Source organism: Carcharodon carcharias, chromosome 5 (assembly GCF_017639515.1).
Source record: "Carcharodon carcharias isolate sCarCar2 chromosome 5, sCarCar2.pri, whole genome shotgun sequence".
NCBI lineage: Eukaryota > Metazoa > Chordata > Chondrichthyes > Lamniformes > Lamnidae > Carcharodon > Carcharodon carcharias.
Window position 1 is genome coordinate 39,655,168 of NC_054471.1, and position 26,826 is coordinate 39,681,993.

Genomic DNA, 26,826 nt, shown 5'->3' on the forward strand with positions numbered 1-26,826 from the left:
CCTAAAATGCTGTTAATGCTAACCATGCAACAATGCTCCAGTGATTCAGGAGAGGAGAGATTTGCAGAATCTGCCCTGCAGATTAGCTGGGATTGGGTAAAATCTATGACAGAAAAAAACCATGTCTTAGGATCTGGCCCATTGAGCACTTTCAAAGTCAGCATCTGTTATCTCTGTAAACTCTATTGATGAAGCTCTACCTAAAGGTAGCACATAGTCATTACACTGTAGACTATGATTATTAACAGGATACAAAAGCACATCAAAAAAAAGCTAATTACCCTTCCTGTTTGGTAATGAGAATTGAACTCATCACCAATTCTCCGCAGCTCTTGTCCGATCCATACCTCGGGCTGCACGTCCATGGGCACTGATGGAGAGCTTTCCTGGATTCCAGTGCTGGGTTGGATCCTTTCTGTAAAAATAATAATTTAAAGATTAAAAATAGAAGTGCCCAGTGCCATGGAAAAATATGAGAACTAGCAGCTCAATGTGCACCAAGGTCCCTAACATGGGCTCAGTATATGAACCCACACCTGAAAGTAAACAGCATCCAATTCCTCGAGCTAAAGCCTTATTCATCCAGCTCTGTTATCCAGGTAAAAGATTGGCGGAGGCTTTCTAATATCAGCGATTGCACACATGGTTGTTCTAACACAGCAAGATTTTACTGACCTTTTTAGGTACTGTAATTCTGCTGTTTTAAGTTGCATCTTCTGAAATATTTTTGTCTTCCAAATATAGGATAGCAATAGTAACACCAGTGACTGTAAGGGCCAAATTATAATCCAAGAAATATCTTTTATGTTTGTTTTTTTCTTTTATTTTAAACATACATTTGGGTATAGAATTTCAGTGTAGGAGAATGGAACTACAGACACCCTCTGCTCTAGACTTAGTGCTGACCTCAATCTAAGGAGAGCACCCTCTTACTGCGTCATTCCTGGGTTTTTACAATTCCCAGTGCACTGACCAAGATCAACAATTTCTGCTGAATTGAAATCAAGCCCTTAACTTAATTATTATTTAATACTCACTGAAAGATACAAACTGTTTCATTGTGGATTCCTTTACATTTGGTGACTTAGACCATAACCACAGTAAACCATCTTCCATTAAGCATTAAGTTGAGAATTTCATGACAGCTTATATCAGCCTGTCTCTCATGCAAAACTCTTGTTGCCCGAATCCTAACCTGCACCAAGTCCCCATCATTCCAATCTACACTGTCTTCAGTTTGCCAATGCCTCGATTTTAAAATTCTTACTCTTCTGTTCAAATCCCTCAATGGCCTCACCAACTTCCCATCTCCGTAACCTGTTCCAGCCACATGATCCTCTCCCAACTCTGGCCTCTTGTGCATCCTCCACTTCTTTCACCCCACCATTGATGGCCTGTCTTCAGCTGTCCTGGCCCTAAACTCTAGAATTCCTTCCTCAGGCACTTTCCCTCCCTCTCTCTCTCTTCCTTCGTGATCCACTTAAAACCTCTCCCTTTACCTTGGTCACCTGTCCTAAGCTCCTTCTTTGGCTCAGTTTGAACTTTAGTTTGGTTACATTCCCGTGAAGTGCTTTGGGATGTTTCACCATGTTATAAAAGCTATATCAATATAAGTTATAAAGAATTCAGCACATTCAAAAGATGTGAAATATTGGTTCTACATTGCTAATAGGGTAGTGGGTACTGCAGTACCAATAACTGAAATGAAATAAGAGTTGCAAGCCCAACAGTGTTAACAATAATCTTACGAATTCCCAGAATAACAGTATGCAGCTCATTTTGTTGTAATTCCAACATGCAGTCAGCCAATGCCATTGCAAACATAACACCGTTAAGTGACAAAAGGGAATGAGTGGAAATTCTGATTATTTAGAAAAGGCATTAGCAATATATGACATTAATTACTGTAGCATAGGGTAGAAGAGATAGAATTAAGATTCTGGAAGGCTTTTAGTTTTCCTCCTTAAGTAAGCTGAACTTTCTTTTTGGGGTAATAATTAACTAAAACAAGTAAATGCACACTATTAATTAGGGACATGCTCATTTTTTTAAAAAGCAGAAACATTCCAGAGGTACAGCAGGTTAATGCGTCGGTTACTGGGCTTGCTTTACAGCTTTCAAAACATGCAGAAGCTTTCTACTGCACATCCACAAGCGCAATCTATCATATGTAACGCAGAAAGGCTTCTTATGAGAAAAGCTGTTCTCTGTAGTACTAAACAAAGAGTCAACAGCAGTGTTGTTTTAGCTATGGTGCGCGGAGCATTGACCCATCGGTTGCAGCATAAAAAGTTAGAATAAGGAACCTTTTCACTGGATAGGAGTGACGATTAAAGAAAAAATCGATATGAATTGTTAACAACTCTGGAACATGGTTTGCGCTTTTGCACAGACAACACTATTAAAGAAGACTGCTCTCATTGTTGCATTAGTGTGCGTGCTCCGATTGCACCGTGGTGATCAGCTATAACTGAAAATGTTTGTTCAGTCTTCGCTCTGTTGAGGATGTTGACTCAATACAGATGTATGGAGGTACAAACAGCCTCAGTAAGTAAAGAAAAATTATCTTTTCAATCAATCTATCGAAAGTCTGCTCTTGGTTTAAAATTTCATTTTCATATAAAAGCAACTTTGAATAATGCCACTTTAGGCAGCCCTATGCAAGAAAGCTGGTTTAAATAAAACTGTTGCAGGCAGATTCATATTCAAAACAAAAAAAAATAGTTACCGGGTTAGCTCTAAGGCAGTCAAATTAGAGCAGAGTTAACATAGGTAACACAGGCTTTGGCTGAAACCGGGATATGCAGCCAGCAAAACAAGAGTTAAAATGTATCACCTGATCCATGTACTTACGATGCTAACAGTTTTCCAGTCCATGCTGACTTTGTACTATAAAGTAATTCAGGAAATTAATACTGTGGTTAAGTGGTTAATAGTGAAATTAATCTGGGGTTTTCAGAGAGGCCAAGAGCTAAATTAGAAAAAGTATTTCTTTGTTGTTAAAAAAAACTCAAAATTGAATGAGTGATAAAGAAAGACACGCACCATTTAATTTGTGATGTTATGCTGTGTTGCACAGAAGTCTGATATTCACCAGCCCCACATGCAAGGGAAGAGATGAGGCATAGGCTCATAAAAAGGTTAAGAATAATGCATTAACACAGGTCGTGTGAAAAACTCACTCTTTCATTTTTTTAATCACACCATTTATACATGTGCATCTGTTGAAGGGGAGAGGGATCTCCTGCAAAACAATTCACCAAGTAAAGCACTGCCAACATTTTTGTGCTTTAAGGCAAAGTAGCTACAGAATAAGCAACTTGGAAAAAAAAGGAACAAATATTTTGCTCCTCTTGTCTTATGCGATGTCTTTAAAAGCTTCTTTTACTTAATGAACACTTAAAAGGGTTAGAATATTTAAATAAAAACTTGTAGTAAACAACTTGGTCGAATGGCATTGTTCGCAGCTTTCCAAGCCAGGGTGGAATATAACCTTTCAATGTATGTTTACAGCACTTATGTTTTGAATTAACACTAATTGTCTGTAATTATTAATAGTTGTCATAGTATCCAGATACTTCCTGTGTAAAACCTGACCTCTGTAATGGAATTTCCAGGGTTCAGAAAAATGTTATTATTGAAGGTGAACTTTAAATGGGTGAAAATGGCCCTTAATAATATATTATCCATAAATCTTAGGGTTAATCATATATTTTTCTGCTTAAGACCTAAAGTAGGGCTCTTGCAGTAGCTTTAATAAAAAGCAAAGTTAAAAAGTAATTAATACAATGGAAGAAATAATTCATCCCTGCTTTTAGTTTCATTAAAATAAAGTTTGCTTTTTTTGCTCACATGGTTAGAGACCACGGTGACTTGTGACAGGCAATAATCCACACATGCAACTTCAATGGTTACAAAACAGATGCAAACATACTAGAAACATTATGCACTAGTGGGGTATAAAAGCTTTCCGACAGCCTTGATCCTTACCAATTATCAAATGTAGGCTTCAAGATCTATTGGGATACATAGTGCAGGATACCTGGTTTACTATTCCTGGGTTCCTCTTCATCTGGGCAAAGAAAAATCCAACACAACTGCAACTGCTTTTTAACCATCATATGAAAATAAATGTTTGCACTCAGCAAGAATTAGCACATTTTAGTCTTGTGCTTCTGTTAAAAATGCAGTAGAGAATGAAACTGATATAATACTTTGTTTATGTTTTGTCAACCTTACTGTTTTTATTTTTTATCAAAGATTTCCAGTACTTAATACTGACCATTCATCTGCTGCAATAGTTTTGTATATTCCTATTCTCTGCCTGTGACAGAGACAAAGTGGCTTAGATTCATCAGTGCCAAAATCGGACACAATGCTAACAATGAAAGTGGAGGGTCAGAATGGAGAGGCCCAAGGGCTAACCCAAATTTGCTCTCGGGCCTCATCGTCTTAATTCAGGCGCGTTGTGGGTGCCCAATGAGGTGCCTCAACGAACCATGCCTGTCATTCAAACCAAATTTAGCTGATATTGAGGCACACAGGAATGTCCGGGGAGAGGCAATTTGAAGACAGCGAGGACTGGAGTTGAAAACAAACCAACTGTGAAATTTAGGCCCACAATCTCTTGTATGCCATCATTCGGAATGTGGTGCATTACCAAAATCAAACAATTGGCCAATTATTTACTTACTATTACTAACATAGTAAACCCAGAGATGTTTTCTAATCTGCCTTCAACCATTTTAGCTCATTTATTATTGGCCAATGCTCTACAATTGCAAACTAATTAGTCTAAAGAAAATATTGCATTCTTTATTCCACGCACAGTTATAGTTGAAAAGTTATGAATGTGAATTAACAGATCAAATCTAATCATCTACAACTGTACACAAATGGCCAACAAAAGCAGCCTAATTTGGAGGCACAGCAGATGAATGAGATGGTGCCCTAGTCTACTTTGCACAAACAGTCCCCACCCATATTTTGACTACACCACAATCTTTTTCTGGGTCCCGTCAGTGTTAGATAGTCACTGATGGGCAAAAAAAAAAATGCATAGCAGTCAGCATGTACTCCAATCATTCAAAGGACTCAAAAATCATAACCTGTTCTGTTTTTGTGTTTTTTTCATGCTTTCTCCACCTGGATCCTTTCAAGGACATTGTTTTGATTACAAATTCACACATGTACCAAGTCCAGGAGATTTAGCTTAGAGATCATCTTTGGAAATAGTATTGTATAAGTGTTGTGCATTACTGGATTTAGATACAAAGAAATCTAATCTTTTTTATTGAAACTCTATTACTGATACAGAATATAGGACAATTTTTTTTGAGTGAACTAGTTTTTTGTTGTTATCACAAATATGTTGGCCATTCATCCAACTGATTTCGCCTTGAAAATAATGCAGTTCGTGGACCATTTATTTATTTTCACTAAGCTTGCATCTACTGTTCTTGCAGCATCAGTCCAAGCACTACATTGAAACCTCAACCATTTGTGATTGTTACTCAAAATGCTGATTGTAAACTTTTACAAATAACTATAAAATTTCTAGACATAGTCTTTCAAAGGGAAAGTGTTGAGGGACCATAGTAGCTTATTTTTTTAATATACACAAAAAACAGCATTAAAACTTCCAAACAATCAAGGAACATTCATCAGTCTTATACATACAACCCATGCGGATCTAATTAAATATGAAACTCATCTAATTTAGGTACTTGCTGCTGTGAATAATTTCATCTCCACAACACCAGCATAAATCTAAGTGGCAAAAACAACAGAGACATCCATTAGCTCTCTGAACTCAATTAGCAGAATTTCTGGCTGCCTTTCTGCGTTACACCAAAGAAGGAGGCTCTTACCACGAATCTGTAAACGCTGTGCTTGTGCCAAGGCGTGCTGTGCATGGTAGATGGCTTGGCAGGTTGGGCTTGGAGTCTGTGTAGCCTTGTCGCAGCTTGTGGGTTTAGTCATCTGTCCACTGTCTGTGTCAAGAGAATAGCATCCACTGGATAACCTGCTGGATCGCGAAGATGGGGTAACAGAGGAATGTGGTCCACGCAAGAAGTTAAGATTAAAAAGTGGACATGTCGTAACGAAGTTTGAAGACAACTGGATACTTTCGCACCTTGTGCTAGTAGGGGAATCCCCTTGATCAGAAAGCTCACCTCTTGACATGCTTGTGATGCTAAGTCTGGAATATGGATGCTGTTTGGTTCCCAGTCGGATCCGCCTCCACTCCTATGGAACACAAAGTAGTTGCATTTTTTCCTAAGAGAAGAAAAAAATATATTATTTATCTCATGTCTTAAAAAGTGTGATAGCGTTTTGATTTGAGAAATAATGGTACTTTATGCTGCATTCCTGTTTATTGCCTAGTACACAAGTACATAGAAAAAATGAGAATACAACAGAAACTCAAAACTCAACTACCCTTCTAACTTTTCAGCCTGTTATCTTTAAAGTTTTGTTTCAAAACCAATATATATTACATATGTACAAATTTTGAACTTCATTATCACCCCAATCACCCAGTTCTTCATGATGGTGACCGGTTTGATTACAACCTCTATTTTTAACTTTTCTAAATCGGTCTTCTGTAGGGTAAACAAACGTAGTATTTTAAATTGAGTTTCAGTAGATACCTTCTCAGTTTTTAAAAAAGATATTTCATATGCTCCATTTTTGTGCACTGGGATTAAATGTGACAGGACAAGTGCCGAGAGAAGGTAGTCAAAACTGCTCCCGCACTGCAGCTACAGCTGATCCTGGCATCAAGTCAATTGTACGCACTTGCCAAGTTGACTGCTTCCAATGAATCCCTTAGGCGGTTATTTGTCAGATTTGTCAAATTTAAACAAGTTTTGGGGTATTGCCATTAAATTGCTTTTGCTTTTCCATATCTTGCCGTCAGTAGCTTCCAAAAGAAGGTTGCCTGAATTGAAGCAAACTAAACACACCGCACAATCTGGTTTTGTACTGAAAACACATGCCTGTTATACACTTATACAGTCATATACTACTTGGAATCATAGAATAGTATGGCACAAAAGGAGGACATTTGGCCCATTGTGTCCGTGCCAGCTCTTTCAAAGAGCCATCCAATTAGTCCTACTCCCCTACTCTTTCCTACATCACTGCAATCTTTTCATGAACTTATCCAATTCCCTTTTAAAGGGTACCAATGAGTCTGTTTTTATCTCCATATCAGGCAGTGTTTTCCAAATCATAACCGTTGTGTAGAATGGTTTCTCTTCACGTTGCCTCTGGTTCTTTTACCAATCACCTTGAATTTGTGCTGTCTGGTTATCGGCCCTTCAGCCACTGTGGTTTCCCTTTACTTACTCTATTTAAACCCTTCATGATTGTAAACATTTTTAATGCTTATATATTGATTCTTAAAGAGTTTTGTGGTTATTTTATTATTCTTAAACACTTATATAGTTCTATGCTGCTTCTTTTTATGGAGAAACAAATGGTTGTAAACTTTAAAATCTCAACTAGCAGTTCATACTTCAAGCTAGATGTGCAAATCCTAGAATCAAAAGTCTACAACCACAGAAAAGCATATTCATAACAAACTGTCTAAAGTATCGAATAAATGCCTCTCCCCAGCAGCTCAGAATATAGAAATTTGCTGAATGGGACTAAACGATGCAACCAAGGTCCCAGGTTTAATCAGTCGGATGGTCATGAAAGCACTACTAAATGCCTCATTACCCTTAGGGAGAGAAAACCCTGCTCTGGATGAGGAGGAGATGAGGTGCCCCTTTGGTCAAATAGCATGTTTCCATTTATTGTTGAGATTCAGACATGAACAATTATCACTTGTATGAAGTACCCTAGAACTGATGGAACATTGAAGACCTATTCCAGCATAGCACCATAATCAGAAGGGGAAGGGAGTGGAGAGTAAATACTGGAAGGAGTGCTGAACTTATTTCCAACATAAAAATCAGTGTGACAAACATGTGAAAGCTGTGAGCATACACTAAAATGGACCACGTCTACTCCAAATACACAACCGTGGGGAAGGAAACAAACACCCAAAAACAGGTCAAGCCGGAGGCAAGCAGGTATAAAATATCCCCAGGTCTTCAGAATAGTACCCCTTTCAGCTGTGCACAGTGCCATTGGCTAATTTCCATTATTTTCCCAATTTAATAAGGCTCCACAAAATATATCACTTCGTCAATTAATTAATTTTAAAGTTCAGATTGCTAACAAGGCTGTAGGTCATTTTCCTGGCTCAGTGTACACTGCAGCAGAAGCTTTATTCCTACAAGTCATCATAAAACCTCAAACTGGAGTCTCTTTCCCCGAGAGGAATATGTTTTCATGCTGCTGAAATCTAGTAGTAAAAGATGTGAGGGAACACTAGATGTGGATCTGGCGTTTTTCCTACTACGGTCCCATTGTTCTCTCCAAAGTGCTGAGCGCAGCCTTTTCACAACTGGCAGCAGCTCCAGTAAGTGCGTCACAACTTCCCCACTGTCAACAATCCGGGCTGAAAAGGCAGTGGCTGCGCCGCTCTGATTGTGCTCCAAACCCGTCGCCGCGCTTCATTGCCAAGAAAATGCACCCAGTTAAAAAGAGTGCTTCAGGTTCGACGTGTGCGGCTGGTTTACAGATAGAAACAAAGTCTCCTTTACTCCTCTCGCCTGAAACATACCTGTTGTAACGTATTCGAAGGATAACAAATCTTGACTATTGGAGACAAAGTTTGGAAGTTGCCCCATTCCTCTGAGAGTTTGACGTTGCAATTACTGCTGTCAGATGTGTCAGGTTTTTTTTTGGAAGGTTGGGGGGATGGGAGTGGGTTGTCAAATTACAATTGAAGGCTACAACTCCCAGAATTAAGTACATGTCACACTTGTCCCGTCATCTTGCCTGTAGCTTGCAGACGCCCCCGGAGAGAACACTATATATGCATTACACACACTCGTGTGTATATATATATATATGTATGTAAACGTAAAGAGCATTGTCCCCGCAACCAGCCGCCCGTCTAGCCTTTGATTGACATGCCTCGGACGCGGACCCCGCCAACTGGCCGGCCAATCAGCGCCTGGCGCGCAGCTCACGCCGGCAGGCGGTTGGAGCTCCGGAGGCGTGACGTCGGAGCTTCCCATTGGCCCGCGTTTTTTTTTTCAGGGGTTGTTTTGTTTACACTCTGGCGTTCTGTCACATGCGCAAAGCGCGCTCGCCTCAGTCACACGGTCACTGGGTGCAGAGGGAGGGAGAGAGAGAGAGAGCAGACACAAAACTTTTACACTCTGCTTGGCGACTGACTACTCACTTCTCAGCAAGCGGCGACAACGCCCAAACACACGGCCCCCAACATATACATGCATTCAACTGCTAACACCCCTCCCTCCCCCTATGCATGTCAGTTTTTTGGTTTTTAAAAAATCCCCAAATTTGCTTTACTTCAAAAAAAATATATAGTTAAAAAAAATTGTCCTTTTCATTTCTCCCACTCCGGTAATAAAAAACGCCGGCGGTACTGTGGCCAACGTACAAATCCCGACTTTTCAATTTGTGGCCGAAATTTAAAATGCACAGGCATGGATCAGTGCAAAAGCTCGTTTCCGTGATAAATGTTGCTGGCGATCGGAGAAATGGGATAAAACAGCTTTTATTTTATAAAAACAAAATAAAGGTAATGCCGAAGTGAAAAACTGGAGCGCTCCGTCGCTCAAGAGGCAAAACAAAAAAAAACACGTTGCACCAAAAGTGGTTTTGTAAGTCGGTTATGTTTGATTTGTAAAGATGGTATATATGACAGAATTCATGTATAATGTCTACATGTGTGTGGAATAACAGTCCTAAACTCCCCAACTTTCGGTCGATCGCCTACGTAAACCACAGTACATGTGGTTTTGTTATTGCTGCCGTGAAGGGAATTTTGCAGCCGCCGGACAATAAACACACGAGACCGCCTCCCCTTCCTCCGAAAGCCGCACTTCACGCCAGTCGAAATATTGCACCCAACTCCACACAAGAAAACTCTAACCCACCTCTAAGAAGATGAGCGGGTCAGGCAGGGTCGGGGAGAAAAGAGTCTTTTACAATCGATCGCTACTTTTACCAGCCGCACTCTGCTTGCCGGCTCACTCAGTCCAGCTTGCCGGTTTTATTTACAAGTGCATTGCAAGTGAAACAAAAAGGGGGTTGTTTCCCCTCCACCAATCTGAAGCAAATAGAGAGGGAAAATAAGGGGCTTCTAGCTGCTCCCCTGCTGGAAGTGGCTCACCTGTCGGTGGCTGTACGGTCTGACTTAGCCGCTCTCCTTTGTTTTGAAGCTCGCGGAGACTCGCAGATTCTTGAGATCACTTTCCAGTAGCTGCAGAGAGTGTGTATGCGAGTGTGGCACTGATCGCCCCGGGTCTCAGCAATGCTCCAATGAGCCGACTCTCCTCCTCCCTCTCTCTCTCTCCCCCCTCCCCCAGGTCCCCGCCCAAAGAGGCTGTACAAGAGGCGCACACACATACACACACACACACACACACATATATATATATAAATATATTACTGAAACCCAGTCTGGGCCGTGAAGGGGGCAAGTCAGGGCAGGTAGATGGATAATTTGGGGGAGAGGGTTGGAGGAGCAGGCAGAGAGTTGAGAATATAAACACCCGCCTACAGAGGCAAATCTAGGAAATGATCGATGCATATATAATTATGTTTGAAAAAAGTTTTGATTTCAGAGATGATGGGTTCTAAATATTGTGAGGCAGAGAGACAACGGCTTTCAAGTGCGTAGGATGGTGGAATAGATGGATTTTTTTTAAAAAAAGTCGTTCAACTGTCGTCTCACTTGGAGGAATTTTAAAACAGGCTTAACTTAAATCGTGTTTAAAACTCGGTGCAGAGGAACTGCAGGACAAATGGGACAGTTGTCAACAGCGGACACGCTGAGGGTCGTGTAGGGAGGAGGAGAGGTGGGGGGGGGGTGTAATTGACAAGCTAATTGAAAAGCTATTCCCTTTTTTTAAAAAAAGGATAATCCCGACGCCGATAAGGTTCAACCTACAAAAAGTCGGGCAAGAACCGAGAGGAGGAGGGGAACAAGAGAGACGGTGGTGGAGCTCGGCCTCGAGGTGGGGGGAGGCTCAGAGAAGATCGGAAACTTCCCCTTTAGGAAGAGGCTTCATTTTGCGGGGGTGGGTCAACACTTGTTGGGATGTTGCGATTAGATTCAAATCGATAGAGAATAACGCCGGGACATGCTACAACAAGTCAGGCTCGGGAGGAAATGGCCACTCTCGAAGGCAGGAAAGGGAAATTAGCGATTAATAAAGTAATTGCCCCGAGGTCGTTGCGACTCTTTCAGATCAATAATGCTGCGCTGTATTTCATGTCACAAAATCATTCGGGCCAATTGAGAACGAAGCACAAGTGTCTTTGTGTATAATTAAATAGCTGTAGGCTCTGTAAACTGATTAGGGGAGAGTGGGGGAGCTCCTTTCATTATTTACCAATATCGCAAATTTAGAGGATAAAGAAAAATAATCTCACTGGTTTCACTAAGGAGGGGGTGGCGAGAAAAATTAAAACAAGATTACTATTCATTGCAGGCGGTTCATTTTTTTTTGCATGTTGTCGCGTGCGATATAAAGTTTAAGTGAAACGAATCAGATCACCAGTGATTCCGGAGTCGGTAAGAGCCGAAATACCGCCGTTGATTTTTTTTTCCTCCACTAACATCGTTGAAAAATCTCTTGAGCGACGGCGGCTAAAGAGGCACCGATGCGAAAACACTTGCAGGGATAGAAATCTCAGCAATACAAACAAACCGAGAAAACCTCAATGCAACAAAACAGAAACTGCTAAATGAATATAGTTATTGCAAGTTACCACATGGCGCAATGAGAGATGATGAAAGCGCGATTTGTCACATCCGAACTTTTAATTTTATGAAACATGTTTTCGGGATGGATATTAGTCTGTCCGCGTCAACGCGCAGATGAGTTCAATTTGATATATTTATAAAACAGTTAGGTTGTATATATTCACACGAGAAGAAAGCATTATCCAAAAAAAACCGCACTGTGGGAATTGCTGGGAGTCTTTCAAGTTCGTTATTGGAGATGAAAATAAGCGCGACCCTTTATGATCTGGCATAACTGGGGTAACCGCAGATCTTGATCGACAATTGTCGTTTTACTCCCAATATATTGATAAAGTGCAACTCAAGCGATTAGCGCGGATCCAATCCCACAATTACAAAGCGCGAATAACAGGGTTGGAAAGTACGCGCAGCGAATTTAACCCGAGTGCCTTCAGGTTATTGTGCACACTTGAAGAAAACGATGAGTTAAAAAGAAAACCGCAAGTTTCATTTTCATAACTTTTTTTTCAAATAGAAAAATAAATCCATTTGCTGCGCTCAGATCATTCCCATAAAGACTTTCCTGCAGTGTGTACATCGGTTCTATTATGAGGCAGCGCACAGGCGGTGTTTTGGGTTTATATTCAAGGGAGGATTTCGGTCTCAAAGAGATAGTAATCAAGTGAGAAAGTAGCAATGTCCACCCACACGAATCAGCAAAGTCAAAATCCGCGAGATAGCAGCGCACCAAACTGGGAAGGGAACAAAAAAACAAAATACAGCGCCTTTGGAATGAAAATGTGTTTATTTTTTGATTCCCATTATATCACAAAAATACAATACCATAATAAGATGGTTTCTGAAAAATTCGACCTATTTCATGCTATTTTGATCACCACATTGATCATATTACAATATGACAACACTGAGTGGGGAAATAATTGTATACAAAAAAAAAGGTCATGTTGGCACGGTGCGGTTCCTTCTGCTACTCTCTCGAGCGGGCTCACAGTTTGGCCCGGGCTAATACTGTAGCTTTGGCGGCGCCGGAGTGAGGCAAGTGAGGGTGAGGATAGTAAGCCCAGGTCGCTCGAGGGTTGGGAATGCCGGCGATCGGAGCGTGGACTGTTGCGGCGGGGATATTGAAAGCTGTCAGCACGGTCAAAGCGTCCTCCTTCACCGACCTGCACAGTTCAGTGAGCTGAAAGAAACAGCGGGTTACAGAGAGAGAGGCAAAGGGGGAGAGAGGGGGAATTGGGGAGGGGGTGGGTGGGGGGGTTATCGGTAAACGAAAAACAAAAGCACACCATTCACAGGGGTACTGCGAAACAATGTTAACATAAAAACCATCCCGCGGGATAAGGGTTCGACGACCCCGGGCTGATGCAAGGTGGATGTGTGACACGGGCACAGGTAACAGCGGCGATCCATTTGATAACCCCCCACCCCCCAGAGGAGTTTCTTAAATCTATTTTCGTTTTGCAGTGTTTCAATCTGAAACTTCCCTCGGCTAATCAGCGGGTTAAACAGGCTAGTTTTCCAGCATGTTGTCCCATTCCCCGCACTCGTCCTTCGCTCAACTCGCTAACCCGCCCGACCCTTCGCAACGAGGACACCAGCACCCGGAGAAACCGGCTTCCAAGGAAACGCGTGGCAAAGTCATTTAACCGGCGGTTTTCTCCGTCACGTTAAAATGTGTTAGTTCCTGTATTTATTATTGGTTTAAAATGGGCTGCTGGGTGCTTAAAACTGAAGAAACCACTGAAAGAATACACACGCACACACCCGATTTCTCGACATCAGCGCGGGATGAAGTTCTGAGAGTTTTGACACGCGTATTTAATGAACGCGTTAACTCAAATTATCTATGAACAGATCACATCCAGCAAGACTGGCCCTCTATCCATACTAACTTCAGCTTTATATGTTGCGTCTGTTTGTGTGTGTGTGTGTAAGTACTGTTTGGTTTTGCATCAATCGTGTGGGTAGCTCGTTTCGAAATGATTCAGACTACTGCCAATCAGCTGCTTAAGATACTCTACAAATTGTTCTCTCTGTACTGTAGTTCTCGCTTTTTTTAAAAAAAACTCAAAAGAGCGATGTTTAATTTATATCTGATCAAATGAGCAGTGGTCAGCCAGATTCACTGTGGGTTAAAAAATAAAAGCTACAGCGAGCAGCGATACAATTTATAAACGGCGAGTTTATGGAAATATAGAGTGGGTCATTTATATTATAATGGAACGCTCTCCGATGTCACTCAGCCAGTCAGTAATGCAATAAAATACCATCCAAACATAGGCCAGACAAACCTTTAAAATAGAGCTGCAAAGCAACCGTATGCCGCCCCTCTAAACTTGGCGTCTGCTCTGCTTAAGAACGTGACACAAAACTGCTCAGACGCATTTCGGAGACAAAATAAATCAAACTACTCACAGATAAACTAAAAAGGCTTGAAAGAAAAACTTATTAAAATGTCCTAATATAATACGGAGGGGCTTAGGTTTCTCACACAAATTGGCTAAGATTTCATATTATTATTATTCTAAGATTGTGTAGCTTTACGATGAAAATGCATAGAAACAGATGCTTATAACTGCTACTGTTCCTGTCTGTACAAAAGCATCATATGTTCACAAATCTAATGAGCACACTCTTTAGAAAATTGTCAATTCATTGGCTGAAGCACTTGGTGCCAAAACCCTATATAAAAAATAAATAGCATATGCCTTCCTGTTTCCTTAAAAGTAGAAAATTAAATCTGATATTTTTTGATTATTTTTATACACCACAGTGAATGCACTTCAAATTAGTTCATCTCACGATGTTTCTGAGAGATGTAACGATGTGGTGCAGAAGTGCATTTTTCCCCTGAATTTGCACCAGTTCAATGTTTAAAAAGACAGCATCAAACACAAAAGTTCCAAAATCTGAAACCAAAGGACAAACCGGTACAGGTGGCTGGCAATGTGCAAGCACTGAACTGGAAGGCTTTGTTTTGTAAATAATAAAAAAAAGCTCTCGGTTAAGATTTGAGAAAAAACTTAAAAAAACTAAAGTCATAGTAATGGCAAATGACAGAATCCTGCAGGTTTGAATGGGTGACACTCAAATGGGAGGATGGGTACACCATTTCTTGGGAGAAGAAACTGCAGGTCATAGTGTAACATGAAGAATAAACCTCCAAATTGTGTAGGGGAGACAAGTACCTTGGAATTATTTAGGAGATGTTGCTGAATGCTGTTTTGGGGGAAGCTGCAGTTTTTTCTAAAATAAAATCAAAATGCTGGAAATCTGAAATAAAGACAGAAACTGCTAGAAAGACTTAGCAGGTCTGGCAACATCTGTGAAGAGGGAAACAGAGTTAAAGTTTCAAGTCCGTATGACTTCTTCAGTGTTCAAAAGTAAAGAGTCATACCGACTCAAAACGTCAACACAGCCTCTCTCCACTGATGCTGCAGTTTTGAATGGGTGACACTCAAATGGGAGAATGCTTAGACCATCTCTTGGGAGAAGAAACTGCAGGTCATAGTGTAGTGAGTCTTTCCAGCATTTTCTGTCTTTATTTCAGATTTCTCTGACTGGATGGGTTAGGGCAGCTAAGTGGAATGCCTCATCTATATCTGTCTTGCAATCTAATGGATCATCCATATGTTCCAGAAGGACTGGGACCTCAAGCCCTTTTACATTAATTCACTATTTTTACTGCAATATTCAGCAATAATTTTGTGTTTCATTTTGTTCAATGAGAAGAAAGGGAACTGTTAATCTGGACAAATGAACAGCCCTGTTCCTTTTTTATAAGCGAGTGTTGCAATTAGGTTTATTTATCACACTCACCATCCTACATGACCTGCATATCTATTTCTGCCATACCATTTCAGCCATGATGCTTTAATGTTTACTAATAACAAAGGTTTCTAACAGTACGCTTATTTAGTGGAACATAACATAAACAGTTCATTTATTGGACAAAAGTATTGATCCAAGTTCAATTGCTTGGAATGAAAGAAAAATACCAATGAACTTCTCGATCATGCATCTTATTACACAGCCTGTTCTTATTCTGAGATCAACAGGGATTGAATGATTCTGTTCTTTTAACATAAAGCAGGAGATTGGTAGCATAACGATCATTGTTGTTTCAGGCATAATCACACTTCAAAATGGGCACAGCAATTCTCTGAGAGAAATTAATTGCTCTGGATCAGCAAAGGAACCACTGTGTTCTCAACATGTGCATTATGCTTGTGATTCAATTGTAATGAACATCAAGCTCCAGTGAGTGTTAACCTAGTGCGCCTCATATCCTGTCTCACTTAATTTTCAATGTGTGCACCAGGTCTCTCAGTCAGTTAACAAAAAATGGACTCACTAACCATTATATTATTCATTATATTCCTATATCCTCTTAAAGAATCAATAATTTTTTTTTACTATTATACTGGTGTAGTTCTGGTTCATTGGTAAGTTAGCTAGCTTGGGGGTGATAGTGAAGGCACGGTAATTTGCCTGTGTCTAACTAGGAGAAAAATTAGCCAAGGTTCCCAGTCCTGATCACTTTCTATGACTCCTGTTGGGAAGTGTGTGTCTGCTGAGGGCAGGATTGAGCTTGGTCCTGATGACCATCCAGGATAATTCTACCCAGGCACAAGTCATTGTCTCAAAGTAGGTGAGAAATTCATCACCCCAATCCCCAAAAAGTCAGTTCTAACTGTCTTAGAATACAGAAATCAGATAATAATGATAATAATAATCAATCTTGTCCCTCAATTCCCAGGTTAAACAAGTAATGAAGATCATATTTGTTATGGAAAGGCACTATGTAAAATATTTTCAAATTAATAAAGAATTGCTTAATGTATTAGATAATATCTTGAAAACTCATTGTGGCAGGCACTTTTAAATGGTTCCTTTCATAATTTTTTTAATTCTTTCACGGGATGTGGGCGTTGCTGGCTAGGCCAGCATTTACTGCCCCTCCCTGTAATGAACTGTACATGACTATTGTTTCTTTTTCTCAGGAGGATTTAGAATTGGATGTCAGAATCCATGCAATGGTAAGATAGGTAAAGACACCACCACAGGCAGTACTGAGCCAAATAAGCCAGGAAAGTCGTGGGTTTGATCCCTGGTCCTTGTTGTGTTAGTTCATTTCAAATATAGTGAAAGGGTTTTAGAATTCGGCAGGGTTTCCATTCCTCGCTGATATCCAGTATATTTGAGGACAGGCGTGGGCTATCTCCCCCTCCCCCCCCATCCCAAATGTTCAGGTAATCCTATCGGTGAACACAGTCTAGGCTCACACTTAGAGAATGGCAACTTGGGTAAGTTACCAACAGCCTGCCAGCACTCTTGGAACCACATCCTAGCAAGTCAGGACATTTAGAATGGAGAAATGAACAAAACAAAACAGACCTAAATTGGAAAATATAGCTGATGGTGGAGCTAGTAGGTTGGACAAAGCTGAGTTGGCTCATGTTAGATAGGAAAACCCTGGGGGCAAAACAAATTATTCTGCGGCTAGATAAGGCAGAAATCTGGCAGGTTTTGGTTGATAGTCACTATTCAGTCACTCATGCTGGGAAGATCAGGTCTGGCTCATGGTTAAGAAGCAACATTTGGATGCTCAATGGCTTTAATCATGCACAGGTTTGACCATTGGGAAAGATTGCTTACACTGTGAAATTAGATTGAGAATTTATTCTTGGTTACAGAAAGGTGCAGAGAATTGGTGGAGAAGAGGGGTGATGTCTATAAAAAAGCAAGTATATGCATGAATACTATTTCACTGTATTACTCACCATAGATATTTGATTATATGCTATTGATAGCATATAGCATATAGAAGCACTTGGATATTTACTGTACTGCTTGGAAAATGCTTACACATGGGTCTACCAATAATTTTGCTGTAATTATTGCATTAAACTTTGACAACATTAAGGTAATTCTACTTCATACTTTGCTGTTATTACTCCAGCTGCCAGCACATCCATATCATCGTGTGCAGCTGTTACTGAAGCTTCACTCAGTTTTGCCATAAGAACTTCTCAATTCGCCAACTTCCATGGCTCATTCTGGCTTATGCCAAAAACTATTCACATGATCTGATGACTGTGATTCTGTGCCATTCTGAAGCTTCTTCCACCCCCAGCACATATTCAGTATTAGATCCTGTCTTAGCCTTGGATTACTTACCTTCCAATGTTGGTGGTTTGAACTATTTAGAGATCATAGAAAAGGGTAAAATGCAATGGGGCCATATATACATTCATTTCTAACCATTACCAAGCTACAGCAAAAAGCTTTAAAAAAAAGTTGTGGCATGTTCCGTGATGTGCACCTTAACAAACAACATCAACTGAAAGTGACAATTCTTATCTGTCAAGTTATTTGCAACAGAAAATGCAGGCTTGCCAACATCTGAAAAAAGATTAAGAGATCCTTTGGGCACAAATTTCCTGGAAGTAGGAACTATAGCGAAATCAATCTCATAGATCAGTTTGTAAAAGAGGTGTCACAATTTCATTACATGTAGCACTGGGAAGAAATCTTCCTCCTATATTACAACTGGCAAAGAGGCTGCACCTGAAATGTTAACCTGTCTCCTCATTTTTATGGATGATAGACTTGGTCTGTATTTTCAACAAATTTTGTTTTTATTTTATATTTCCATACCTGGAGCCATGACACTGATTGCTATTGCCCCAGATTTGCTTTCTCTTACCCCCACAAACTTAAACAGGATCCTTTGATTATGTTTCTAGAAGATTGATGCACATGATTATATAGAACTGAAATACACCATTAAAGGAGTACAAGTGCCATGTTCCAGTAAATTTCAAAGGACTGTGCCAGAGCTAAGGCTGAGGAAAGTCAGGAGCCATTAGAATGGATCTGTCCTTTTACAACAATCTATTTTGCTTAATATACATTCTTTCTCTAGTTAGTCATTGCTTTTCTCACTTACAGATCAGAGAGCTTTTTCAGCTCATAGTTGCCCAGCTTCAAAGGTTCAGTTGTTTTAGCTGCTATATTTTCTACTATACACAGTGACTCATCTGCTTTGCTTGTCTGCTCAGTTCCCATGCATCCAAAAGTCACTTCTGGTGCTAATATTGAAAAGTGGAATGAGAAACTGTGCAAGACAATGAGAATGTGACTGTGTTGGACTGTAGGCACACTGAGAAAATTCACACACAGATGTCTATGCTGTCAACTACTTTGTTGTCTTTCCAGTCCTTTGGGAGAGGTGCCTTTATCTAATCAGACCTCAGACACACAGGTCTGCTTAGTCTGTACACTCAGCTAGACATCTCCAGAGACAAACTTACACTAATAGGGTTAGAAGTAGACAAGCTAATAATTACAGAAATGGGGCTCAGGAGGCAGCTTGTAGATTCTTATCGATAATAGGTCAATTATGCAGCTAATGGAACATAATAAAACTCCATGAAATGAAGAAGACACTAGGCAATGGAAGATTATTTTATTGATCATTGGATGTAGTACTTGATGATCCTGTACAACAAACCTTGAGATTTGCTGCAAAGTCTGTGTAAGAGAATAAAAAGCAACAGTTTATGCTGTGGCATTTTCAACATGTTCACAATTTCAAGTAGTTGGTAGATACATTTTCAAAGATTCTGTGAGGTGTTCTTGAAGGAGCAATCTTCATAAACATATTTACAGTGTAACTAAAGAAATCCTTACTCTGTACTGCTTATAAATCCTACATTATAACAAAGACTACAACAAAAGTACTCATTGACTGAAGTACTTTGAAACTTCCTGGGGCACAAATAATTGCAAATCTTTTTAAAAATGGCAAGATTTGTTTTCTCTTCAGAAAATGAATCAAAACCAATTGTAAAAAGTATGAAAAGTGCTGGCCGCATATTCCTTATCAAGAGATTCGCTCTGCTGGCACATTTAACTGCTATTGATAAGAGCCTCTAATGCTCACCGACCAGGTCACGGGGGAGTACTGCTCTCTCTAATTTACATGAAAAGTAGCATTTTGCCATTAGAAGGACGTGAAAGCAAAGGTTGGTGCCAAAAAAAATCAAGCACAGTGCTACTGTTTCATGATGTTTGCTCATTATGTCATAGCATCATCATGAGACCGGCAGGTACAAGCTAATGCGTTTAAAGTGCCCATGTTTGAAAGGGTGGCTGGGGACGTGGCGGGTGCGGTGTGTTGGAGGTTTGTTTCAATATCAGGCTGCTGCTGGTGCAGTGCTCCTACTGGCCAGTGGCAGGCACTAAATCCAAAGAAAGAAAGACTTCTCTGGTGATGGTGACCAAGGAGAACAATGGTCATCTACCAAACATGAGGGAGAGAGAAAATAAGAAACTACAGGCTAGTTGGCCTGGCATCAGTCATTGGAAAAATGCTGGAACCTATTATCAACGAAATAGTAACAGGGTACTTGGAAAATCACATTACGATAAGGCAGAGTCAGCTTCATTTTCTGAAAGTCAAAAGTGACAAATCTACTGGATAATGGCTTGGTAGTACAGAACTTGAGCATTGCTGCAAAAAGAGACATGCTGTCGAAACTTTTTTTCTTGCAATCATCAGGTCAAACATCAGAATGCCAAATTTCAAAGGAAGCAACAGCTTGAACTGCATGAGAAAAGGGCGCTGTTTGGTCGGGAAGTGGACTTTGATTGGTTGAAGCATTATCATGGAGAATGCACCAGGGACTATTGTCCCACATGCTTTAGTTTAATTCAAAAAAGGCGCAATGCCTGAACATGCACCTTTTGTCCACAGAACACAGGTCCCTGCATATGATTATAAATAGCTTCTAGCAAGCGTAAGTGAACTGCATTGTGAGCCCAACTGATAATCTTAAATTGGCTGTTAATATAATTCTTAGCACACTCAGGATTGTTCAACAAGTGCTATCCAATTGCAGAATCACATTTAACATTAGACACTCAGTTCTGAGTTTTAAAAGCACAGGCTGTTTAGTAAAGTCAGACTGACTGGTAGCCAGCTGTTTCACTGGCCGACTGACCGCCCCCACCACCCCACACACCGCTTGCTGCCTCTCCAGCTTGCGTGTTACTTTCAGGACCCTGCAACTTGAAAATGCTCTCAGACCATAAGTTGCTTCTTCCCTCTTTCCACTCATCTCCCAAACCATCACTCACAACAAGGCATCGGGAGAGGGAAGCTGCAAGCGGGAAGGTCAGCCAGCTGCAGGATCGATGAGTGGGAGGGTCAACAAGCAAGAGGGTTCGTAAGCAGCAGAGGCAGTGATTGGGAGGGTCGGTTAGTGGAAGTGTTCGCTATTGGGAGGGTCCAGAGCAGGAGGGTTGGCGAGCGGGAGAGGCAGTCAGTGGGAGGTTGGGAACAGGAGGATCAGCCAGAAGGAGGGTCAGTCAGTGGGAGAGTTGGAAAGCATGATCAGTGGCGAGCAAGAGGGTTAAGGAGAAGCAAGGAGTAGAAGGGACAGCAGGCGAGAGAGATGGTGAGTGGGAGGTAAGTAGAAAGACTTAGTACATTTCTTTTATAATTTTTAAATACATTTTATTTTAAAAGTTATTTCATTTACAAATGTAATAACTTAGCGATATAACATGTTAATGTTTTTCTGATGGGAAAGTTCCTACAGGACCTAACTAATGTTTTTACATTGGTTGTAATGGGAAAATCTGATGCATTTAACACTGTTTAATTTAAAGTTGCACTTTTCAGGAATACAGTCCCAAAGTTAAGCAGGAAATTATTGTACAGAAAGCAATTAAGAAGGCTAATGGCATGTTGGCCTCTGTTGCAAGGGGTTTGGAGTACCCAATAAGGAAATCTTGCTGCAATTGTACAGGGCATTGGTGAGATCACACCTGGAGATTTAGTGTCTGTACACCAGATATTTGTGGATGTTCAGTCATTGAGCATGTTTAAGACTGAGATTGCCAATTTTTGGACTCTAATGGAATCAAGGGAAATAAGGATAAGGCTGGAAAGTGAAGTTTATATCAAAGATCAACCATGAATGGCAGAGCAGGCTTGAGGGGGCAAATGGCCTACTCCTGCTCCTATTTATTATGTTCTTATATTCTAAAATTTGCCAATTTGCAAGCCCATCCGATTGTCGTCTGTGGGAGTCGAGGGTTGCATGAACCAGTGTTCCGAGATCAATATAAAAGAAGCTATAATTTTCCTCAACAAAAACAAAAATAAAAATACCTGGAAAAACTCAGCAGGTCTGACAGCATCTGCGGAGGGGAACACAGTTAATGTTTCAAGTCCATATGACTCTTCAACTATAATTTTCCTCCATGTATAAGACCTAAATTTGGATTTAATAATATAAGTTCAATGCTGCTAATGAATTTTTATAAATACCTATTAGAAGCTGGACAACCCTTCCTATGCTCTGGAAATAAAACAACGAAAGTTAAAATTAAGATTGAGAAAATATTGTTATTAAGTGATAAACAGATATTGGCTCTAGGGGCTCATGGACTGAAAATTCAACAGACTTCATTCAACTTTCACTTAATTACATTCTTTCACACAATTATTTTAATTAACAATTTTAAGCCCACAAATATGAAACACAAACACCTATTCAAATCCTGCAGTGAGTATCTCACCTCCTGACTCCCCAAAGCCTGTCCACACTCAACAAGGCACAAGTCAAGAGTGTGATGGAATATTCTCCATTTGCCTGGATGAGTGCAGCTCCAACAACACTCAGGAAGCTTGACACCATCCAGGACAAAGCAGCCCACTTGATTGACACCCCATCCACAAACATTCACTCCCTCCACCACCAATGCACAGTAGCAGCAGTATGTACTGCCTACAAGATGCACTGCAGAAACTCACCAAGATGCTTAGACAGCGCCTTCCAAACCCACAACAGCTACCATCTAGAAGGACATGGGCAGCAAGTGCATTGGAACACCACCATCTGGAAGTTTCCCTCCAAGCCACTCACCATCCTGACTTGGAAATGTATTGCTGTTCCTTCACTATTGCTGGGTCAAAATCCTGGAACTCCCTCTCTAATAGCACTGTGGGTGTACCAACACCACAGGGGCTGCAGCAGTTCAAGAAGGCAGCTCACCACCATCATCTCAAAGGCAATTAGGGATGGGCATCCCGTAAATGAATAATAAATAAAAACACAATATTATTATACTCAAAAACATTATTTTCACAATGAATTTACTTTCATTTGCTTTATATTACTTGGCTTGACTCTTAGTTTATTAGTTTTACAACTTTCACTATATGGTTCCTACAAATCATTCTCTACATCCTCAGTGTCACTCTCAAGATCCTCAGGATTAAAATCTACATCTATACCTATTTCCCGAATGTTTGTTAATAATCTGAATATTTCATCATCAGTGTCAAAGACAACATTTGTAGTATCACTCTATATTCTCCATGTCACTGTCTGCATTTTCAGTGTTTGCTGAAACGTTAAATACTTCTTGATAGAACACGAGAAGTTCTTCCATCTTGAGCCAAAATAAATAAATTTCTTAGCTACTCAGCTGTTATATTTTATGTTTTTCAAGAAGTGTTTTAATTTTGTTGTTGTTCTCATAATAAGAACATTCAGTGGGTCAGGTGGCTCGCTTAGGAGTGACACTCGTACCTTACTATTTGTGCAACACATTGAAGGTGGATCTTTTTTCCAATTTTTTGCACTACAATATTCATATACCTTTAATCTACTGTCAATATCATATTCTGGGTCTGACTCATAATTATGAGGATCATAGGTGAAAGTTGCCTTAAAGAGACTTGGTCTCCTACTTGCAGCAGTGGTTGTTCTTGCATTCTGTCACTCTCTGTCAACGTTTTGCCTTCTTGCTCTAGCCTTTTCATCTTCCCTGGCTCTGTGTGCCATCTTCCCTCATCAATTACCAACGTCTAATGTCTCTGAACATAACTTACATGAAACAAATAAAATGAAGAAAAATATCAAATTAAATATGAATGTTGGAGATTTATGATGTAAATTTATGGGGAAAATTTTCTCCCCATCAGGGGATTGGACGGGAGTGGGACGCACACCTGACGTCGCCGTGCGCGATTTTATGTGTCGGCGAGTGGGCCCCGCTCCCGCTCACCGACCCAAAAATTCTGGCCTATGACATGAGTTCCAGTGTCAGCAGGGACACGTGTAGGATTCCCTGCAAGGAAGCCAAATACCACACCCTTCCCCCCCCTCACCCACCCCTCGGTGGGGCTGGTTAGGTATCAACTTCCCTACAACATGCCCCTTGGTCCAAGCTATCATCCCAGTAAGTTTGAGTGAGATTGGCCCAAAGGCCTTGGAAGAGTTGCCAATAGACAGACAGCCAGCCAGGCACTTTGCTAAAATATATATAGATTGTTTACTGTGGCGAAACTCCACCCATTTTCGAACCCGGTGCTTTGGGATATCCTTGGGATGGGATACAGTATTAGGTAGGTAGCCATAGAAAAGTGGAATCCTCTTCCCCAAAAGGCTGTGGATGGTAGGGCAATTGTACACTAAGATCAATAGATTTCTGCTAGGCAAGGGTATCGAGGGACAAGGATCAAATGCAGGAAAATGGAACTGAGGTACAGATCAGCTGTGATCCAACTGAATGGCAGAGCAGGCCTGAGGGGCTACTCTTCCTCATGTTCCTATGATCCTAGGTAAATGAAAGTTATTTCTTTCCTGCTTACTGTATTTAACAACACTATGTCGATGATAAAAAGTATCAGCTCTGAAAAGCAGACAAAACAAAGTGAAGGTGTGTCTCTTTTTCAGAACCAAATACTGAAACAGCTCAAATACACTTTGTTTATATTCGTAAATCCATTTGCAGCAATTTTGCTTCACTTAACAATGCACTTGTATTGGCAAATATTTATCTGGCAACCAGCATCACTAATTAATACTCCGATAATCTGGTAATTATCACATTGCTATTTATGGGAATTTGCTTTGCACAGAATGGCTGCCATGTTTCCTACATTATAACAGGAAACTACACTTCAAATAGTGTTTCATTGACAATAAAGCACTTTGGGACATCCTGAGCTCGTGAAAGGCACTCTATTGATGCAGGTTATTTTTTTTCCAATTTCACATTCAACTTTGTTGATAGGGTGAGATGAAATAAGGGGAGAGCAAAAAAAAAAAATCACAGCATGGAACAGTTGGGCTGAATGGCCAGCTTCTGTGCTCTATATTCTCTGTAGCAGAGGTTATTGATCCCAGGAGAGAAGATAGATATTTGGGATGCAGAGGTCACATGTGTGACAAGATGATACAGTTTGGCATAATAGCAATGATGAAGGGGTAGATTTTCAGCTTGTTGCCTGAGTGTAAAGTTGCAGATCAGCCACCCTTAATTGAAACAAAAAGATCGGGTGTTTTTTGTAGGCACAAGCAAAATGAAACACCAGCTTCATACCCAGGAAGCTAGTTTAAAATCCACCCCATGGTGTCACTGGTCAGTGTCCACCCATTCAATGTCTTATGTATTTTCTGCTGTTCTTTTAGCTTCACCTGATTTATGTTTCCTCCTCTGCATTTTCCCAAACAAGAGGTAATTGACACTTCCCCATTTCCAGGACTCTGGCACTCTTGATTCAGTTGCTATGATGGGAAGGGGACAAGATCGGGATTAGTGTGTTGTTGTGAGGGACCAAGTATTTCATTCCTTTGGAAGTGTTTCAAACTTAATAAGATGCAATAAAGGATAGGAACTTGCTGTGCAGGTGATAAATCCTGGACATGAATTCATACAATGGCATTTGGAGCATTGCTGAACTGACACACTGTATTAGGTACACACCACGTATTTTTTGCTAGCAATAAATGAATTATTTATTTGTCATGTTCCAATTGCTACCTCTAAAATCTGCATGAGTATGCATTCAAATAAATAATATATAATATATAAAAAAGAGAAAATATCTATTAAAAAGGCAACTTGTTGAAGATGGACTGACCGGCAAACTCTAATCCTAGTTGGGATGCACAATAATATTTGCACAAAACAACATCTCAAAATATTGCAGGTGACATCAGAGAGCTAAGAAGCAATTGAAATACTGAATAAGTGGTCTTCACGCACTACAAAACAGAATTTCTTAACATCACTGGTGTATTTTTTTTGTTAAATGTCAGATTTGGAAATGTAGAATTAGAAAATGAAGGAGATATAACTCTGGGCCAGCGAAGGACTGCTCTCCAGGCACAAGAAAGGCTTGGATTTATAGTATGTCATATCATTTGCCAAAACATTTCAGACCACTTCACACAATTAATTTCTGTTAGAATGCAGCGGTGCTCCTCAAGTTCCTGGCCTCTTGCATGTCGCCAAGTTTCATCGCTCCAGCATTGGTGGCTGTGCATACGGCTGTCTAAGCCCTAAACCTCTCTCTCCTGCTTTGACCAAGATTTTAGTTACCTGTCCTAATATCCCTTTAGTTGGCACAGTGTTGAATTTTGTTTGATAATATTCCTGTGAAGTGCCTTGGGGTGATTTACTATGTCAAAGGCACTATATAACTGCTGTTGTTGTAGGGACGTGTTATTACATTAGCAATAGTTCAGTAGGTTTAGCTCTCCAGCATTAGGTTTTATGTCATCAGCAGGCAACATTGTTACTGATTTTTGCACTGAGCAGCTGACACATTTAAGTTCTCATCACTAACCTAGTTTATTGCCCAGAAAATCCTATTCACCTCTTGGACAGTAAAATAGGATTCAAATCTAGACCAGGTCAGAGGCCAAAGAAGTGGGAGGGGAATGGGGGATGAAAACAAACATACAGAAGTCTACTGAGCCACCTGCATCCATCAATCCTTTAGCTGGGATTCCGTTTCAAGTGCATATATAAAAAGAGATACACTGCTTAATGAGTCAGCAAGCATTACTAGTTAAATAATTGTTTTGTGACACCCAGTTGTGAACAGCTGTTAAAACCTTGACTTCTAAACAGCGCTGGTTTTATTGATGTGG

The 26,826-nt window shown here is 40.4% G+C and overlaps 2 protein-coding genes and 1 long non-coding RNA gene across 22 annotated transcripts in view; 1 reads left to right on the top strand and 2 right to left on the bottom strand.

The window, feature by feature from the left end:
- The window catches only part of LOC121277945 (bcl-2-like protein 11), a 38,604-nt gene extending 28,197 nt beyond the window's left edge, over positions 1 to 10,407 (bottom strand). For 2 of the 3 annotated variants that reach the window (XM_041187837.1, XM_041187836.1), the window contains exons 1-2: positions 5,871 to 6,186; positions 282 to 415 (exon numbers count right to left, since the gene is read on the bottom strand). In XM_041187837.1, coding sequence (XP_041043771.1) covers positions 282 to 415; positions 5,871 to 6,186 — 450 coding nt within the window. Of the gene's footprint in view, positions 1 to 281; positions 416 to 5,870; positions 6,280 to 10,264 lie in introns of those variants that run through there. The other variant, XM_041187838.1, reaches the window with a different exon arrangement.
- The window catches only part of LOC121277946, a 620,247-nt gene that overhangs the window by 549,152 nt on the left and 44,269 nt on the right, over positions 1 to 26,826 (top strand). For 3 of the 15 annotated variants that reach the window (XR_005943023.1, XR_005943016.1, XR_005943009.1), the window contains 2 exons: positions 2,433 to 2,547; positions 5,723 to 6,323. The exons of 9 other annotated variants lie outside the window; for them this stretch is intronic. This is a non-coding gene — a long non-coding RNA (uncharacterized LOC121277946). Of the gene's footprint in view, positions 1 to 2,392; positions 2,548 to 5,722; positions 6,324 to 26,826 lie in introns of those variants that run through there. 3 more of the 15 variants (XR_005943017.1, XR_005943020.1, XR_005943010.1) reach the window with 2 other exon arrangements.
- The window catches only part of acoxl (acyl-CoA oxidase-like), a 406,862-nt gene continuing 392,679 nt past the window's right edge, over positions 12,644 to 26,826 (bottom strand). For 3 of the 4 annotated variants that reach the window (XM_041187832.1, XM_041187834.1, XM_041187831.1), the window contains one exon: positions 12,644 to 13,043. In XM_041187832.1, coding sequence (XP_041043766.1) covers positions 12,849 to 13,043 — 195 coding nt within the window. In that variant the 3' untranslated portion in view covers positions 12,644 to 12,848. Of the gene's footprint in view, positions 13,044 to 19,308; positions 19,400 to 22,205; positions 22,237 to 26,826 lie in introns of those variants that run through there. The other variant, XM_041187833.1, reaches the window with a different exon arrangement.